The 15,462-nt window shown below is 40.1% G+C and overlaps 2 protein-coding genes and 1 long non-coding RNA gene across 3 annotated transcripts; 1 reads left to right on the top strand and 2 right to left on the bottom strand.

The window, feature by feature from the left end:
- Positions 1 to 112: 112 nt before the first annotated feature.
- On the bottom strand, positions 113 to 4,006 carry tnnc2.2 (troponin C2, fast skeletal type, tandem duplicate 2). Its single transcript, XM_029436328.1, has 6 exons — positions 3,897 to 4,006; positions 3,010 to 3,061; positions 1,954 to 2,097; positions 1,527 to 1,641; positions 1,263 to 1,399; positions 113 to 670 (listed from the first exon to the last, which is right to left on the bottom strand). Exons 1-6 carry the CDS (start codon positions 3,897 to 3,899, stop codon positions 639 to 641), a joined length of 483 nt encoding a protein of 160 aa, XP_029292188.1. The 5' UTR covers positions 3,900 to 4,006; the 3' UTR covers positions 113 to 638.
- Positions 4,007 to 4,968: 962 nt separating this feature from the next.
- Positions 4,969 to 6,347, top strand: LOC115011256 (uncharacterized). The gene is made up of 2 exons (XR_003832565.1): positions 4,969 to 5,670; positions 5,840 to 6,347. It is a non-coding gene; the product is annotated as an uncharacterized LOC115011256 (long non-coding RNA).
- Positions 5,467 to 13,135, bottom strand: LOC115011251 (troponin C, skeletal muscle-like). The gene is made up of 6 exons (XM_029436327.1): positions 13,029 to 13,135; positions 10,896 to 10,950; positions 9,814 to 9,957; positions 8,834 to 8,948; positions 7,072 to 7,208; positions 5,467 to 5,945 (listed from the first exon to the last, which is right to left on the bottom strand). The coding sequence occupies exons 1-6, from the start codon at positions 13,029 to 13,031 to the stop codon at positions 5,914 to 5,916; spliced, it is 486 nt and encodes a 161-aa protein (XP_029292187.1). The 5' UTR covers positions 13,032 to 13,135; the 3' UTR covers positions 5,467 to 5,913.
- Positions 13,136 to 15,462: the final 2,327 nt, after the last annotated feature.

Here is a 15,462-nt window from a genome sequence, read left to right as displayed (position 1 = left end):
TGGAATTGTTGTGTTACAGCAGTTACACCAATCAATACTTAAAAGGTCTACAGTGTGTTCAGCACAGTGATAAAAACCAAATTGGCTGTGGTTTAAACAAAAAGGACAAAAAGAAGAAACAAACAGATTTTATTAATATTCCTCAAAACAAATCTTTTTACACAGACCATAAATATGACAGACCAACTACAAGTGAGCATGTGTTAATTCATTTATTCTGTTACTTCTTTGTACAGTGAAGTTGTTGAATTAATTGATCTACGAAACAGGTAGAAGGCTGCTGTTCTATCTAGATCTACATCTAGATCAGAGCTTTATCAGCAGGCGGGGGCGATCGCTGATGACACACCTGTCAACACATGCAAAAGGTGTGTGCAGTGAATTTCCACATTACAGCCTTGCCGTCCTGTCACAGGGTACAGCGTCAGCGCAGCATCCATCGGCTGTATGCATTCACAAGCGAGCTGGGGAAGAGTGTAGCCTCCCCAGCAACCCCCGCCGGGTGCCCTAGCTGTCTGTTGAGGATGGCTATAAGGATGGAGAGGAGAGGGAGAGTGGGGGGTGTGTGTGTGTGAGAGGGTGTCAGATGCGTTCAGAATGGGGAGGAGGAGGAGGAATGTCCATGAGTCTTTCTGGTTTTACTGCACATTCTCCATCATCTTGAGGAATTCTGAAAAAGAGAAGAGAGATGGCAGAGGGTGTTTGAGATGGGAAGTTTCAGTTACCAGCAGCAATCTCAATGACCTCAACAAATGAACGGTATCTGTTTTGAGATTGTGTCATTTGAGACAAGGCTCAGAAGTTAAAAACTATTAATTCACAAAATATACAAAAAAAACACCAAGTAGCCAACATTAAAGACACTAAAACCTCAGGACTAGATACAATATAGTACAACAGAAATATAAGAATACTCTAATTTTGCTAAACATATATATTTTTTCAATAAAATGTTAAGTTATTGTAAACTCTTGGGAATTTGTTGCCTAAGCAGAATCTGCACCTTCCCAGCTGATACCCACCAAGCTTCCCAATCTTAACTTCCTGCCTGGATCAGCAATATTTTTTAATATATAACAAAAAAGTGATGAAAAGTGTTTTTAAATTATTTGTAAATTTCACTCAAGTTACTGTGAATTGTTTACAGTGCCACACACTCGATGTAAGTCCTTTATTTGGATAATTAATAACTGGAAAAGTAACGTTTTTACATTGATCTAACACTTGCATCATCATCATCATCATCATCATCATGCACTCACCGTCAAAGTCCAGCATGCCGTCGGTGTTCTTGTCTCCATCCTTCATCAGCTCATCAACCTCATCCTCTGAGATGGGCTCGCCGGTGCTGCGGATGATGAGGGCGAACTCCTCTCTGTCGATGTAGCCGTCGCCGTTCCTGCGCAAAAACACACAAGTGTATAGGATGGTAAACATAAACACGTGATCAAATAGGAAAATGAAATACTGCCTTTGGAAAACGAGTAGGGAATACTAAGTGAACCACGTTCTATGCGTCAACGTACTTGTCGAACACACGGAAGCACTCTGCCAACTCTTCCTCGCTCTTGCCGGCCTGGTCCTCCTTTAGCAGCCTCACCATCATGACCAAGAACTCCTCGAAGTCGATGGTACCGCTACCTGAGGGTAATAAAGAAGCCACATAAGTGATAAAGAATAGTCTGCCCGACCAAAGGTCCAATTCATGTCCTGCATGCGCTTGTCTTTGCGCATTTCGATGGTGTTCCAAATAATGTTATATAAAGTTACTTCATTAAACCAAGTAGCTGTATAAACCCATTTGTTTTATTTGAGCAAGTATACACAGTTGGTTTATTCGAGTTGATGTGGAATACGTATAAAGTGTCGGAGTTGTGTTTTGCCTTTGCGTAAAAACACTCATTGCTCACTATAGGACGCTGTCAGAGATACACGGTATTATCCGTCGCTCACCATCCTCATCGACCTCCTCGATGATCTCATCCAACTCCTCTCTTGTCGGGTTCTGGCCCAGCATCCTCATCACTTGACCCAACTCCTTGGTGCTGATGTCACCGCCACCGTCAGTGTCAAACATGTCGAAGGCGGCCTTGAACTCTGGAGAAATCAGAGTTGAAAGAATGTTGCTCGTTACTCAAAAACTGGCCTCATTTCTCTGTTTTGTCTACTTGACTGTTCCTAAACGTTTCACTCAAGAACAATAGTTTACTGCAGTAGGACATTTGCGCTACAGAAAATAAGCCTTTGAAGTTCTCTATAGACTGTAAACCAGGGAATTCTACCTCCGTGTGAATAACGGAAGTAATACGTTATAACAACCGTGGCATCGTGATGATCATCTCTTTGCGAGTATCCTGGGCTGATTCCACTCAGAGGATCTAAAACGGTTTGCCTTCTCCACAGGAGCTCATTCTATAATCATTCTAAAATAAAATGATGTGGAACTGGATAACCCATATCACCTTGATATTTAGAGGTCTGATAATTTAAGTTTTTTTATTACCAAATTGTATTCAACAATCTGCACATATGATGATACAGTATCACAGATCCGGGTTTTTTTTTGAGACCGATATTCCCCTTTATCCTCTCTTAACCCCTCACCATAATAATATTTGAAAAAAACATATATGATTTTTTTTATTATTTAAATATGATATATATATATATATATATATATATATATATATATATATATAATATTTGTATATATAGGTGAAGTTGACATGTTGATTTGGGAGATATATATATATATATATATACACACATAAAACAATTAAATGTATATATATATATATATATATATATATATATATATATATATATATATATATATATATATATACATTTAATTGTTTTATGTGTGTATATATATGTGTATATATATATACCCCAAATCAACATGTCAACTTCACCTTAAGTATTGCCTGCATCCCACAGAGAGAAATTTGTTACTTTAATAGTTCCCCAGCATTACTAAAGTAACGCGTTACTATAGCCTGTACTCACCAGCCAGCATTTCCTCGCTCAGGTAGGAGCGGGCCTCTTGTTGAGCGTCAGTCTGGAAGAAAACAGGAGCCACTGTGTCACTTCAAATATACTTCATATGATGGCCATTTCCATGCTGTAAATGCTGATTTGATTCGTTTAAAAAAGAATATTACTAATACTATTGTAAATGTTTAAAAAATCATCAAACTATGATGAATAAATTATACATTAAAGTATCTATCTATCTGATACCAAGGGAGAGTAAAAGTACCTTTACGCACAGAACAGACGATACATTGAGGAATATTCTAGAGATGTTTTTATGTTACTGTACAATAAGAGTGTGTGATAATAACATTGTTTCCTAAGTAATTTTCGCAGCGTATAGTGGCTGAGTCTCACAAGGATTCTTGAGCTTGGTAAAAACGGAGTCTTGAGCTATTTCAGGCTCAACACATTACGCTCGCTGTATATGGCCTGCAGACATTTAATCCTTGGGAATCTGTCACTTAAGCAGAATCCGCACCTTCCCAGCTGACACCCACCCTGCTCCCCCGTTTTAACTCTCGACCAGGATCAGTAATATTTGCAACTGACAAATGACAAAAATGTGAATCTTTCTTTTGCATTTATTATGAATGAATTCTACTATAATAAACTTGAAATAGAAAAAATTAGTCACATTTAGCCAACAGATACATTTCTAAATAAAAATCAACAGAAGGAAATATGCATCCCAACAACTCAGCCGATGATTTTTACACTTTGCCATGCCTTTATTACTCAATCAATTAACCTCAAATTCACATGCTCTCGTTATTATGGTTTATAACACTAATGGCTGGTTGGACGGCCAACTTGGAGTCGTAGTTTAACGGGCCATTTGCACATAAACTTGGTCTTACCATGTTTGTGGATTAGCTTTTTGTCCTCAATTATCCAAGGAAAAAAAGAAAAGTCCAAAGGAGTGGTCAATCCGTGTGTACCCCAACAGAGAGACTAGACGTCAAGTGAAGTTTCAGACACACTTTAAACGGAGCAGCCAGGTCCCGCCCCCTGCCTCTCACAGGCCTACAGATTTAGTATCCTGAACTTGTAGGGTTCTGGGGGCACAGCAAGCCAATCACACTTTGAAGAGGAACGCTCTTGTTTCTTTAAGTTGCAGGGTTGAGAATGTAAAGGAGGTAAACGCGGATTTTTTTGTGATCCGGGTCAATGTAGAAACAATGGACATGCAAAATGAATTAAGTTTTAGACAGAATGCAAAGATGTAGAGAATATATTACTACTAATACACACTGTGTCTGTCTCCTGGTTTGTTAAAATTCAGATGACCAGAGGTAGGATGTGAGGAAGAGCTGTGACATTCTGATAAATAACTCATACTGAAAAGCAAAATACACTTAAAAATCAGCAGTAAGTAATTTTCCAGCCTCTTATTAAGACCACAAAGCAGCTTTCAGTGGCAATCTCTTAAAATAACTAAACTTAAATATACAACATTTAAAAATAAATAACAATGAAACTATATATCTTGCAGCTCATTAGTGCTGCAAGATTGGATAAGACAGTGGAGGGGAAGCATAAGATTTTAAAGTAAGATATGGGTTTTGTGATGATGGCGTTTCATTCTGGGCATGAAACTCAAAACCGGGAGAAAAAATGCTCTGGAGCTGGACCCCATCTCACCCAACCCCCCACCCCCGCCACCTCTCTGCCTCCACCCCTTTAGCCGTGAATAGCAGGCAGTTCTTAGAGAGGACAGGGACGTGAGGCAAGTGCCCACTCATCCGGGTGCCACATTGCCTAAAAAACACAACCTGATGCTCCTTATATGGTGGGCGGTTCCTGAGGGAGGGCCTGAGGTGAGAGGCAGGAGAGGAGGATAGGATGCTGAGGAGGGGAGCAGTCATGAAGAAAGGGGAGGGATGGTGCTTTGGAGAAGTGGTGGGGGGCCTGCAGGCTATATACCCAGAAGGGACGACCTGCATTTTCCAAAAGGGAGAATTAACTCATCTGTTCTGTGACCGCCTCAAGCCATGGATGAGGATTCTGTGCTGGAGACCACTATGTGAAGATCAGACAGCGAGTTATGACAGACTTAGGCGTAGCCTTAAGATATGACAGTTCTCCAGTTTTAAATGAGGCAGAGACACTCGTATATGGGAGCATCTGTGCAAATAGAAGTATTTCAAAATGCAGGTGACAAGCAGGCTGCTGTATCTGTGTGTGTGTGTGTGTGTGTGTGTGTGTGTGTGTGTGTGTGTGTGTGTGTGTGTGTGTGTGTGCAAAGGTAGGATGTTCTTGGTGGTGTAGAAAGTGCATGTGCTTGTGTGTCAGTGCATATGATCACTTTATGTGTGCATGTATGTGTGTGCTTCTAAGTCCCAGAAAGGAAACAAGATTTTTAAAAGAAAGAAACTCAGATGAGATCAGACGTGTCAGGCGTGCATGGCAGAAGGATTTGCAAAGATGAACAAGGAGAAAGTGGATTTATTTAGAAAGTACAGAACAGGGTGGAGGAGATATTTAGTTTTGAGGAGGGGGAGGAGGAGGAGGAGGAGGGTGGGGGTTTAAGCTACTGGTGTAGCATTTCTGGAGAAACAGCAGCTGCAAAGGGGACAGCTGGGTGGCCGGCTCAAGGAGGACGGCCGGGGGAAAGTGCCTTCGTCTTAAAAGGTTTGAACGGATATTTATAGAATTCTCCACCGAGCCTTTGGGTTTCATATGAGAAGGGGAAGAGGGGTAAGGGTGGGGGTGGGGGTGAAGGTATTTCACTTGTATCCATTTTGACGTCTTAGAAACAACATCATATTCATAATTACACAAGGTTTCATATCATTTACAGTTTGCTCTGAGTACATTTCCATCATTTGCATTCTCTCTGAGGAAGATTCACCAAGGAATGTCGAGCTGGCCTCATTACTGGACGTTCTCCATCATCTTCAGAAACTCTGCAGAGAAAAAGAAGGCGACAGTCGATCAACCAATCCAGAATAACTATCGTCTTCAGTGTGTTTACAAAGCCTGCACGTGAGCTTTTGGGTTTGAGTTCAATCGTGGAGAACACGTGATTGTGACGCATAATTGTCGCACATAAAACACTCCATGTCTGCTCGTTTTAGCTGTAATCATTATGAAATAAGGACTAATGTTTCTGTGTCTGCTCATGTGCTCACAGACTCAAGTATCATTTTCATCCACATGCTAAAATGCCTCGTGTATTTAAACACAGAAGGAACCTGTCCGTGTGAGCCGGCTTGTGACGGTGTGAGCTGTAGTCCTCTTAAAGTCCACCAGTATTGTTTTTGAGGTTGATAAAAGGGGAAGTTAATAAAGAGAGCTGTGTAATTATATCAAGATTTATGTTTCTCTAAATAGGAAGGAAAACTGAGATTTGATGGACAAACTAAACTCTGGCTCTAGAGAGGGGCTTTGACCCCTGCAGGTTCTCTATACTCTTGGAACGGGAGGAGTTATCAAAGGGTGTTCAGCTAGTTACAATCTGCAACCTCAACACTAGATGCCACTAAATACGACACATTGTATCTATAGCGTCTTATATAAAGGAATACTTAATACATTTTTGCTTTCTAACCAAGAGTTAGACGAGCCGATGAGAGATTGATGCTACTACAAGCACACATATGTAGTATATTCATATATAGTATACTTCCTTTGTTATTTAGCTCTGTCTATATTGTGTTGTTGATTTATCTGTATGTTATTTGTAATGTAACTGTTTGAAGTTAGCCTACTTTCTTAAAAGATCTTGATACCACTCTTATATCTGACCGTCTAACCAGCAGCTGGTCATCTTATATTAAGTCAAATCAATTTTATTTAGCACCAAATCACAACAGAGGTGATCCTGTGACACTTTTCATACAGAGCAGGGTTAGAGCATACTTTTTAGCATAAAAATGTAAAATATCTGCCTACCAGCGCCTCTGAAGTTTATTAATACTTATATTAATTAATACCTTATGTCTTGTTTGGTTATTCCGAACAGAAGTGTAAAAATTCACCGTTTTACTACATAGTCCACAAGGAGTGAAGAAACACTTCTACGTATCTTACCATCAAAATCAATCTTTCCATCTTTGTTCGTGTCTGCTTCACCGAACATCTCATCGATATCTTCCTCCACCACTGGCTCTCCAGTGAGATGGAGAATATCGCCAAACTCCTCCCGGTCCACAAAACCATCTCCGTTCCTGAGGATGAAAAGCAACATTGAATTCACGTTGTGAATACGACTCCCTCGACCTCTCTGCTCTCTTACATCACCACGCAAACACACGCTGGACATGTTTGTTCAAAGGTCTGCTTTATATTTAAAGTTCACGCAGATTTCCATCAATACTTGTATATTTTAACAGCCATAACTGTGGCCTGTGGGTAAGCTGTATTTTTGATACAATAGTGATATTTAAGTCACATAACAATAGACAGTTATGACTTGCATTACATAAGTGTATGTATGTGTAAATGTATGTTACTAACTCACCATCCGGGGTATCATCCCCGGAGTGTCTGTCTCTCATGTGGCAGGTTGCCACTGATAAAGTTTACGTCAGGATCATGAATCGTGACAGCGCCTGCTGACCTGGTCCTGCTGGACACCGGGAAGCCTTATTGACATTTTCCTGGATTCATCCAAACTTTCTATTTCTTTTTTTTCCAACACAACATAATTTCTGTCAAATGTTGTATTTGTACTATGTTGTTTATCCTGTACACACAACATCTATTGCACGTCTGACCATCCTGGGAGAGGGATCCCTCCTCAGTTGCTCTCCCTGAGGTTTCTTCCATTTTTTCCCCTTTAATTTTGGGGTTTCTTTTAGGAAGTTTTTCCTTGTGCGATGTGAGGGTCTAAGGACAGAGGATGTCGTAACCTGTACAGTCTGTAAAGCACACTGAGACAAATGTATAATTTGTGATATTGGGCTATACAAATAAATTTGATTTGATTTGATTTGATAAGAAAACATTTTTGATGAGGATCCTTTATATTTGGTTGCTGAAGAACTGTGACCAATATATTATGCGAGTTGATAAAGGTCTGTGCTCTATAGTGGACAAGTCTGTAATACTGTCACAGTTTTGTATGTAGTTCTGTATGTAGCTCTTCTGTCTGTCATTTGATGCTGGGTAGCTCAGTGTCATAATCTAGTTGTTATTTTTAGAGCTTTTGCCTTCTGTGGCTGGAAAAAGTGACGAGAGTGATGTGAGCAAGAAAACCAAGACAATGAGCTGAAAAACATTAACCTTTTCACTTTACACAACTTGATCCATTGATAATGTAAAAATATAAATGAGTGCAGCTTCAAAGCGACTTCAATAAAATGACCAAATGAAAACAATGTGCCAATGGGAAAGGGTTGCTCCGTAGTGATGAATACACAGCTTCATTCAGCTTTACAGAGCTTTGAACTGAGTTTTGTTCTTCATTCTCTGCGCTCTTATAGGGACCTCTATAACCACAGCAGGCCGCTGTTTTCAGTGAAAAGGCTCTCTCAGATATTTACCCCAGGAGTTTGTGGAGACCAAATCTAGAGTTAAAAGAGAGTAAATATTGTATATTGGACCGCCAGGTAACCATAAGCACGACTCCAAATGACAATGTTGCTCCGTAACTGCTGAATTTCTGAATAAGCAACTGTTTGCTAACATGTTCGCCATATTACCTTATGATGATATTTCAGTACCGTGTTGACAATCAAAGCAATCTGTTATTGCTCGTTTAAGGATCAGAATGATCTACAACTTTTAACTTTTACACGCCCTGCAGGCTCTGATTCTAATTCTAAAATTCTGCTAGTGTTGCGTGTCGTACTTGTCAAAAATGCGGAAGCATTCTGAAAGCTCTTCTTCACTCTTCCCAGCCTGGTCCTCCTTTAACTGTTGCACCATCATGACCAAGAACTCCTCGAAGTCGATGGTACCGCTGCCTGGGGAGGAAGAGAGCAGGAGCAAAGCCAATGGTGATGACACGGGAAAGAAGCGACACACGAGTCCCATCTCCATTTCTTTAGTTTTTTGTTTGTTTGTTTTAAACAATCCTATCAGCAATTTATCACATTCTAGCAAGTAGATTGAGATGAGGTGCAACATAACTTATTTCTTGAAACCTCCCTGTCTTGTCAAGTGATTTTCTATTTACTACTATAACAACTATTACCCAAATGGTCTTTAGAATCCTCGCTTAAAGGAGCCCTGCACCAATTTTACAGTTTACACATCACAAGGAAACCTACTCAGCCTGTGAAAACAGCTGCATGAAGTCTTATGTATCTCTGGAGGGAGTAGGGCTAGGGCTACCTTGAGAAAAGCTTGAGACATCAAATATTTAACTGAAAATTTGCGTCATAAACTTACAGCATGCAATGAGGGCATTTAGCAGGCAGGTAGGTACTATTTAAAATGCTATTGAGTTGCATTATGGGAATGGTAGTATTCAATGATTTTGGAGACATTTTGGGGACTAAAAGTCAGGATATCTCATCTTCTGCCGCTTAGATTTTCACTGTTCTTTTTCAATCTCTCTCTCCACCAACTTTACAATACTTAATCCTGGAGTACCTCTTTAACATGCAGGAGTCATACAAAACACGTAGTTTTCTTATGGCTTCCTTTTTGTATCTAATGTATGCCTCAGTGTGTGGATAATTTAGTAATTATGTCACTTCTGGACTGAAAAAACCAGGCAACAAAAAATAAATTCAAGCAACTAGCCCGATCCCTTCCATACCTAAATGTCTAGGCAATAGGTTTGTGAAGTCCTTTTTCCATTTGTTGATCATACAATGTTCTCACCATCCTCATCCACCTCCTCAATGATGGCATCCAACTCCTCCCTCGATGGGTTCTGGCCCAGCATCCTCATCACTTGACCCAACTCCTTGGTGCTGATGTCACCGCCACCATCTGTGTCAAACATGTCGAAGGCGGCCTTGAACTCTGCACGAGAGAGGGAAATAGTTCAAATTTGGACATGTCTAAACTGATCTTGTGCTTAAATGTTAGGAACGTTATAGTAGCAGCCTCGAAGGAAAAAGTGGCAACATGTGATTTATGTATTACCAAATATAAAGGGCACAAAGGAACAAAAATGAACAAAAATCAGTCAATTAGTATTTCCTGAACACTTTTCATAAAACCATTTACAGCCCTTGTTCAGTCCAAATGACCCGCCGTTCCATAACATTCTGACTCCCAACTCGTCCGCTTGGTCAGGACCCTCTTGGCGTAATTTTTTAACGTGCAGGATAGTCCCATAGACTTCAACAAGTGGTTAAAGGTACATATGTGGCGTAAGTTAAGTACATTATGTTACTACTTGGTTAGGTTTAGGCAACAAAAGTATTTGGTTAGGTTTAGGAAAATATCGTGATTTAGGTTCAAATAAGTACGTTTGTTATGTTTCTTCTTGCATACGTAAGATAAGTACGTTACGCATGGGATGTAAGTTAAGTATGTCATGCAAGTTAACCTTTGTACTTATGTTAAACGTAAGTACAAAAGTTAAAATAAGTCAATGTTGGTTTCACAAGAGACACAAACAGTGGTCTCCTGGGTGATAGTCCTTTGTTAGTTGGAGCCATCCATCCACCCAACATCCAGTCATAATTACTTTGGCCTAGAGGAAGCCCTGCACATGTAAAACTGACGCTAGAGAGGTATGTGGAGCGTCATACAATAGTTTGACTCATAGGGCCACTGGTGTATTTGTGTTTTTGTAGTGAGAAGGCCATCGTCATATATTTTAGAACCAGAACCTGAAGCACTGCAAACAGCAGAATGTTCATATGAAATCAGTGGAGGAACCTCGTTAAGTGTAATAAGTAAGTTAAGTGCACTAAACGATGCATGTAGTGTAGAGATACAAAAGGACTGACCTGCAATCATCTCCTCCGTCAGGAAGGAACGGGCATCGCTTTGCGCGTCAGTGGGCTTAAGAGAGGTGAATAAAAAATGGTGGAAGATTGACAGGAGAGGTAGAGAGAGAGAGAGAGAGAGAGAGACATTATGTTAAGTCAGCTGTATTCACCTGCACCTGAAATAGGACATGTCATTACCAAAACAGGATGTAAGGAGTGATTGTGGCAAAGAAGACAGTCATGTTGTCATTAGCTCTCAAACACTCACACAATCACACATTTGTTCTTCAACAGCTCTCAAACACTTGCACAAGTTTATTAGCCCCCTGTGGTCTGACAACCGGTGAGTCTGCTCGGTAACAATTCAACAACTACAATTCATGTACTGTACATTACTGGTGACCACCTTTCAAGGCATATTAAAGCAATTTAGATTTTTTTTTGCTACCTTGCCGTTGGTTTTAAGTTACAAGTTGAATCTTATTTGACTTAAGCATCACAGGTAAACATCATATCTGCTTTTAAGCTGCATTACTGGGTTGCTATTATTTTTGGTATCATTGTAATCGTGGGATACAAATAGATTTTCACACTCATTCAAATGAATGGAAGGTAACAACAACATTGTTTGAGAGGGATAAAACATGCACAAAATGTTGTACCATTCCTTAGTGGTACTCTGTGGTCACTCTACCTGCTTATAGTTAAGCCCTGTTTCTCCTTGGAGCTAGAGAAACCTAAAGCCAGAGACAGAACTATCATTGACAAAGTGACGGCCAAGGGCTGGAAATAGCCTCGCGTCAGGTAGGAATTCATGTTTAATCCTCTGCCAGCTGTCTGCATTTGTTGAATGATGATTCTTAAAGGGGAACACTACTCGATGTAAAACATGTTATTCCCACATTTAGGATTTTTGTTTGGTCAGGAAGATGTGGTTGAGATGGCATATTGTAGATTTAAAGAGGAAAACCACCTAAATTAAAAGTTCTAAGATGTTATTTTAATGGCTTTATAAAAGTTCCATCAATATGTGAACATGAGCTACTTTCTCTCAAAGTCAGAAACCAGTGAAGTCTCACACTTGTGATATCATCAAGTATAAAGTGTGGAGCTGCTCCACAGATGATGCACAGAGACCCACTGAATGTTTGTTTTCTTAAAAGTTCCCGTTTAATCTCTGCTGTTCAGTTGTTCTCCCACTCTTACTATCTTTCCACTTAGTTCTTATATCCAGACTTAATGCCTGATGACATCACAACTTTATATTGTAATGTAGGTCATACTTCCAATAGGAATCTTTCTCGACATAACTTTTTTGTAAAGCAAACAAGTTCAATTATCTTAAAAAAAAAAGAAAAAAAAAAGCAAGAACCGCCCTCAGTGCTTGTACCAAGCATTGTTAACAATTTCTAAGAGGAACGTTGTTGAGAAAGGTTCACTGGAGTTGATCAAAGCATAGCAATACTTATATTGAGTAGTATTCTCCTTTAATTGTTATAAAGACCCCTGTTCCTTGGGAGTTCAGAGGACAGTACATTTGTTTTACCTCTTTCCCTGTTTATTTGACAGAACCTCGTCACACATACCCACTCATTAGTTCACTATGCAGCTATTTTAAGGCGATACTTGGGAGAGGATTTGAAAGGGATTTTCTCAAGGTGAATGTCCTAAATTTGGAAACTCAGAAAAGGCAGCAGGTCTTCTCACTTGACTCAGCTGTGCGCATTCTATATTTAGTGACTCCAATCTAAATATCAAGCAAAATCAGTCTGCTAAAAAAAAGTGAAGTTACAGAAGAGTATTTACACTGACGTTTCCAACAGCAGGTTTGCAGACAGGAAAATAGACTTTTCTGTTGTTTATAAAAATAAATCATAAAAACATAAGTATTTGCCCCAAATTAATTTCCCCCCAAAAAGTCTGTAATTCCAAGAGTTAAACGGCGCTTGTAAATAAATCCAGCTGAAAAGCCAGCTGTGCTGCAGAGCAGGACTTGCTGGGTGACTGTGGTAATAAACTCCATCTTCTGCCATCTGCTGTTTGTCCTCATCAGTTGAAAACAAAAGCAAATCCTCAAAGATTCATCAAAACTAAAATGTCCTTCTCGTTCTCGTTTCCCTTTCACCCTCCTCTCAGTTTTCGGTTTCTTACCATGGCGGCCGGCTGTGCTGAACAACAGACAGCAGTAAAGAAGACAGACGTCTGGGAAAGTGGGAAACTAGACAGTTCAGGTGGCTTTTCTCCCCCCTATAAGTACCCTCTCATCCCACTTCACGTTTACTGAAAATGATCAGGATTGGGCAAGAGACCCCCTCCTAAGACAAGAGACAGCCAATCAAACCCAACTTTACTTTGTGCTCTCTTACAATCTCCTGATGGACATCCCCTTGTGTGGCACGCTCGCCAATCCCCCATATTTAGATAACAGACAAGCTCAGTGACATTTATAAAAAAGAAAACACAGCGCAGGCATCAGGCAGCTGGAGGTTATTTTGGCAGAGGATCAACAGAGCATCTCAGTGCAGATGATTTGACACTTGATTTCCCATACTCCACAAGAACAGGAGTGCATGCACGCTTACACACATCACACACACGCACACATAACATTAACACCTCCCAGCAGTGTCCGTTAACCCATCTATCTGCCTGTCTCCCTGTCCTCACTGCAGCAGACTTGCCCTTGCACCTATGACATCTGTAACTTAAGAGCTGTGCAAATGGACTTGTTACCTCACACAGCTGTACCCCATCTCATTCCATCGACAACTAAAGAAACAAAACCTTCTCATAAAGCCACAAATAAGCAACCCATAATTAGTACGTCAATCAATCGCAAGACTCCATAAAGAGTCAAAGTCAAACTGAATCTTTCGGGTTCTGTTCCAGAAGTAAGAACAACTTTAAACTCCCATTTACATTTGTAATAAGGCAAATAAGTACAAATCCAGCCTTGGAACATAACTTTGCTTATATGTTGTGTGTTTCGCTTCATATGTCTATATAAGGATTGTCGTTGTTTTGAAAAACGATCTAATATCATCACCTCCTCCAAAGAGTAGTTTGTCCGTTTGACCATTTGTCCGTGTGGCTGTCAGCAGGATTACTGAAAATCTACTGACCCGATTTGTAAGAAACTTGGTGGAAGGGTGAAGCATGGGCCAAGGAAGAACCCATTCAATCAGAATCACAGGGCGGATATTACTTACGTTAACATCGCAAGGGAGGTCTGCGCTCTTCGAGTGCTCATCTAGTTGTTTATGCAATGCGGCCTTTAGCGAACACTATAGCTATTTCCTATAATTCCTTCACAGGTTTAACATCACGGCTTGACAAAAGATATGAGTCCATGAGCGAGTTCAGGAGCTGCGGTTAGTTCAGACATGTCTGTAAAATCAGCAGGACAGAGTTGAACGATTTGCTTACGTCCGCATGCTGAAATGCTCACATTGACAGTGCTAATATGCTAGCTGGTATTTATTAGCATGCTCAGCATCTAAGTTTAGTTTGTTAGCACTAAATACAAAGTACAGCTGAAGCCGAATGTTGTTAGTTTTGAAGGTATTTGGTCAAAGAACAAATACAATTTTTTGACTTGATGGAAGGTTAAAAGAAAATCAAACTTTTGTTTTTCATTGGGGAGCCAATGTTCATGGCAATCCATGAAGTAATTGTTGAGATACTATAGAACCAAAGTGGTGGGCTGACAGACATCTCTAGACCGTGGCGACAAAACAAATACACTATTAATAGAACAAAGAATGAGAAGTTCTATTTATCGGGTAGAGGCAATCTAATATCAAATGCACAGTGCCAAAGATTCCTTTCCAATTCAGACCAGCAGACAGACGCGTCAATCCACGAATCTCTGCTGATATTGGTGTACACTCTGGAATTTTAAGGCTCTGCAGTTTCTCAATTCTTCCTCTGGAAATCTATTTATGCCCTGAGTACTGTCTCATTGGCATGGAAACTAGAGCAGCTGGGGTTGCTCAAAACTTCTATTGGGCCAGTTCTCTTGAGATCAAAAAGCATGCACACAAGATATTCAATTAATAAGAGACAATGCTCATTTTTAAAAGATAACAGAAAAAAGAAAAAGAAAATCGGAGCCACTTATAAAAGACATGGCAGATTGAGGACAGACAATGGCGGACTCATGTTGTCTGAGGGGCAAGGGCAAAAACAATATAGTTTTCTATCATGTGAAGCAGTTTATATGGCACTGCATCGTGACTCTTAAGTTTTGTATATTATATGGAAACATTCCCTTTGGGTCTTGTAAAGTTACTCCATCTCATCTCATGCCAAAATGAAAAAGTTGGACGAAGTCGAGGGCCATGTTGTGCTCTCTACACCAGGGGTCTTCAACAGGGGGTTAGTATTGCATGGGGGTCACAAAATTGTTTGTAGATAAAGCAATTAAAAAAAAAAAGATTTAAAAAACCCAAAGAAATTATTACAATTTTATTATTTTGCTTTGCGTATTCACATTCCCTCCTCCGCTGTACTTCGTGAAGGGTGGCGACACACACCTACAGTCAGAGACAGAGTGGAGGAAAGGAGAGGGGGGGTCCCCCGCGTC

Source organism: Cottoperca gobio, chromosome 7 (genome assembly GCF_900634415.1).
Source record: "Cottoperca gobio chromosome 7, fCotGob3.1, whole genome shotgun sequence".
Classification (NCBI taxonomy): domain Eukaryota; kingdom Metazoa; phylum Chordata; class Actinopteri; order Perciformes; family Bovichtidae; genus Cottoperca; species Cottoperca gobio.
This window is presented reverse-complemented; position numbering and strand designations above follow the sequence as displayed.

What these genes read in the sequence shown, in the direction of transcription:
- tnnc2.2 (XM_029436328.1), bottom strand. An exon ending in GAGCGAGGAAATGCTGGCTG is followed by an intron (nt 2,098 to 3,009) that starts GTGAGTACAGGC and finishes TGATTTCTCCAG; the next exon opens with AGTTCAAGGCCGCCTTCGAC. An exon ending in CGGCATGCTGGACTTTGACG is followed by an intron (nt 671 to 1,262) that starts GTGAGTGCATGA and finishes TCTCTTTTTCAG; the next exon opens with AATTCCTCAAGATGATGGAG.
- LOC115011251 (XM_029436327.1), bottom strand. An exon ending in TGAGGAGGTGGATGAGGATG is followed by an intron (nt 8,949 to 9,813) that starts GTGAGAACATTG and finishes CTTCCTCCCCAG; the next exon opens with GCAGCGGTACCATCGACTTC. An exon ending in TGCTTCCGCATTTTTGACAA is followed by an intron (nt 7,209 to 8,833) that starts GTACGACACGCA and finishes TTTCATCCTCAG; the next exon opens with GAACGGAGATGGTTTTGTGG.